Below are 1,844 nucleotides of genomic sequence, written 5' to 3' on the forward strand. Positions count from 1 at the left end.
GGGGCTTTTTTCCAGTGAGATTTTCTCTAAAAAATGAGATAAATAGTATAATAATGCCATGAGGAAATTGTCAAGATTCTTATTCCTATGGGGAGATAAAAAAACAAAAAAGAATTAGTACTACAACATATTTCAAATACAAGGTTTCTCATAAAAATACATATGGACCCAGTGTATAAGAATGAGTGCAAACATGTTACTTCCATCACAACTCACATTTAAAGTCCCATGTATTGTACTGGGGGCTTTGGGTAAACAAAACTATTTTTGGAAGCCAAGTATTACGTTTTTGGTTTCAGCTTTTAAAACAGTTTTAGTATCAATCACTGTGGTGGTTGCATCATTTCATGTCACTTGAAGATATAGAAGTGAAGGCGTGGAGTCTAGCCTCTCCATCAAGTCACAGCCTGATGGTGCCTCGTGGGCCTGCCGTTCTCATAAGGAGGGTCCTGGGAAGCTCTCCCTCTCTGCCTTCACCTTCCTGCTAGCGGGACACTCTAAGACCTGCCAGACCCCTGGAGATGGGTCTACCCCCATTGGATCCACAAGACTCTGCACCCACCGGCCTGTGATATTCCTGTATTCTGCATCATTGCATGTGGCTGCATGAATATGAAGAGGACTAGTGATGGACAACAGAAAAAGTGAGTGAAGGGAGACGTCGGACAGGGCAATATAGGACAAAATAATTTATAAATTATCAAGGGCTCACGAGGGAGTGGGGAGCGGGAAGGGAGGGGAAAAAATGAGGACCTGATGTCAGGGGCTTAAGTGGAGAGCAAATATTTTGAGAATGATGAGGGCAATGAATGTACAAATGTGCTTTACACAATTGATGTATGTACGGATTGTGATAAGAGTTGTATGAGCCCCTAATAAAATGACTAAAAAAAGGACTAGTATCAGACTTATGGACCAGGCAGGGATGTTTTCTCAATATATAACTACTTCTTGATATAAAGTCTTTCTTAGACATATATGAGTGTGGTAGTTACATAATTTCATGTCAACTTGATAAATAAGTGAAGAGGTGGAGTCTAGCCTGTCAATCAGGTCACAGCCTGATGATGTCTCCTTGTGGGCATGGTTTTCTCATGGGGATTCTGGGAACTTCCTCTCTCTGCCTTCGTCTTCCTACTGACAAGCCACATGGAGACTTGGGGAGACCCAGGAGGAGGTCCCTCTCTCTGCTTCACCTTCCTGTTGAAGAGCCACAGTCAAAAGAGCTGGAGGAGCCACATGGAGACCCACGCCAGCACTGAGATGTTCTCACTACCACTGGATCCACAAGACTTTTCACCCACCAGCCTGTGATCTTCCTGCATTTTGCATTATTACATGTGTATGTGTGAGTCTGAAGAGGGTGTTATGGACTAGTAATAGATTTATGGGCTAATCTTGGCCTTATGGACTTGATCTGGACTTGGCTAGGATGTTCTATTAATATACAATTGCTCTTTGATATAAAGTTCTTGTCAACCTGGTCTAACACAATGAGTGTCACTGGATTTGTTTCTCTAGCTAACCCAGCCTAACACAATTAGTTTCCATTTTAAAAACACTGTTAGTATACAGGTAATATATGTCCACTATTTTAAAAGTGTGCAGTGACATATCAAGTTCTCTCTCATCTTTTTGCCCTCATCCTATTCCCAAGCGGTAAGAGTTGAGAGTTTGATATATAAAAAAGGTAAGCGCCCAATGGTTGACGTGTTGGGATGCAAACCAACAGGCTAGTGATTTGAGCCCACCCGGTGCTCTGTGGAAGAAAACTGACCCAGTTCTGCTTCTGTAAAGATTTCCAGTCCCAGAAAACCCTGGGGAGCAGTTCTACTGTCCTGTCC

General features: G+C 42.6%; 1 protein-coding gene across 1 annotated transcript in view; it reads right to left on the bottom strand.

Moving 5' to 3' along the window:
* PPP1R36 (protein phosphatase 1 regulatory subunit 36) overlaps nucleotides 1–1,844 on the bottom strand; it is a 26,379-nt gene that overhangs the window by 12,534 nt on the left and 12,001 nt on the right. The window contains 1 exon segment of the mRNA XM_045288248.1: nucleotides 6–85. Within this exon segment, the coding sequence (XP_045144183.1) occupies nucleotides 6–85 (80 nt within the window).

The sequence above is a fragment of the Echinops telfairi genome, unplaced genomic scaffold, assembly GCF_000313985.2.
Source record: "Echinops telfairi isolate 266 unplaced genomic scaffold, ASM31398v2 ScPeMD7_18;HRSCAF=68, whole genome shotgun sequence".
Classification (NCBI taxonomy): domain Eukaryota; kingdom Metazoa; phylum Chordata; class Mammalia; order Afrosoricida; family Tenrecidae; genus Echinops; species Echinops telfairi.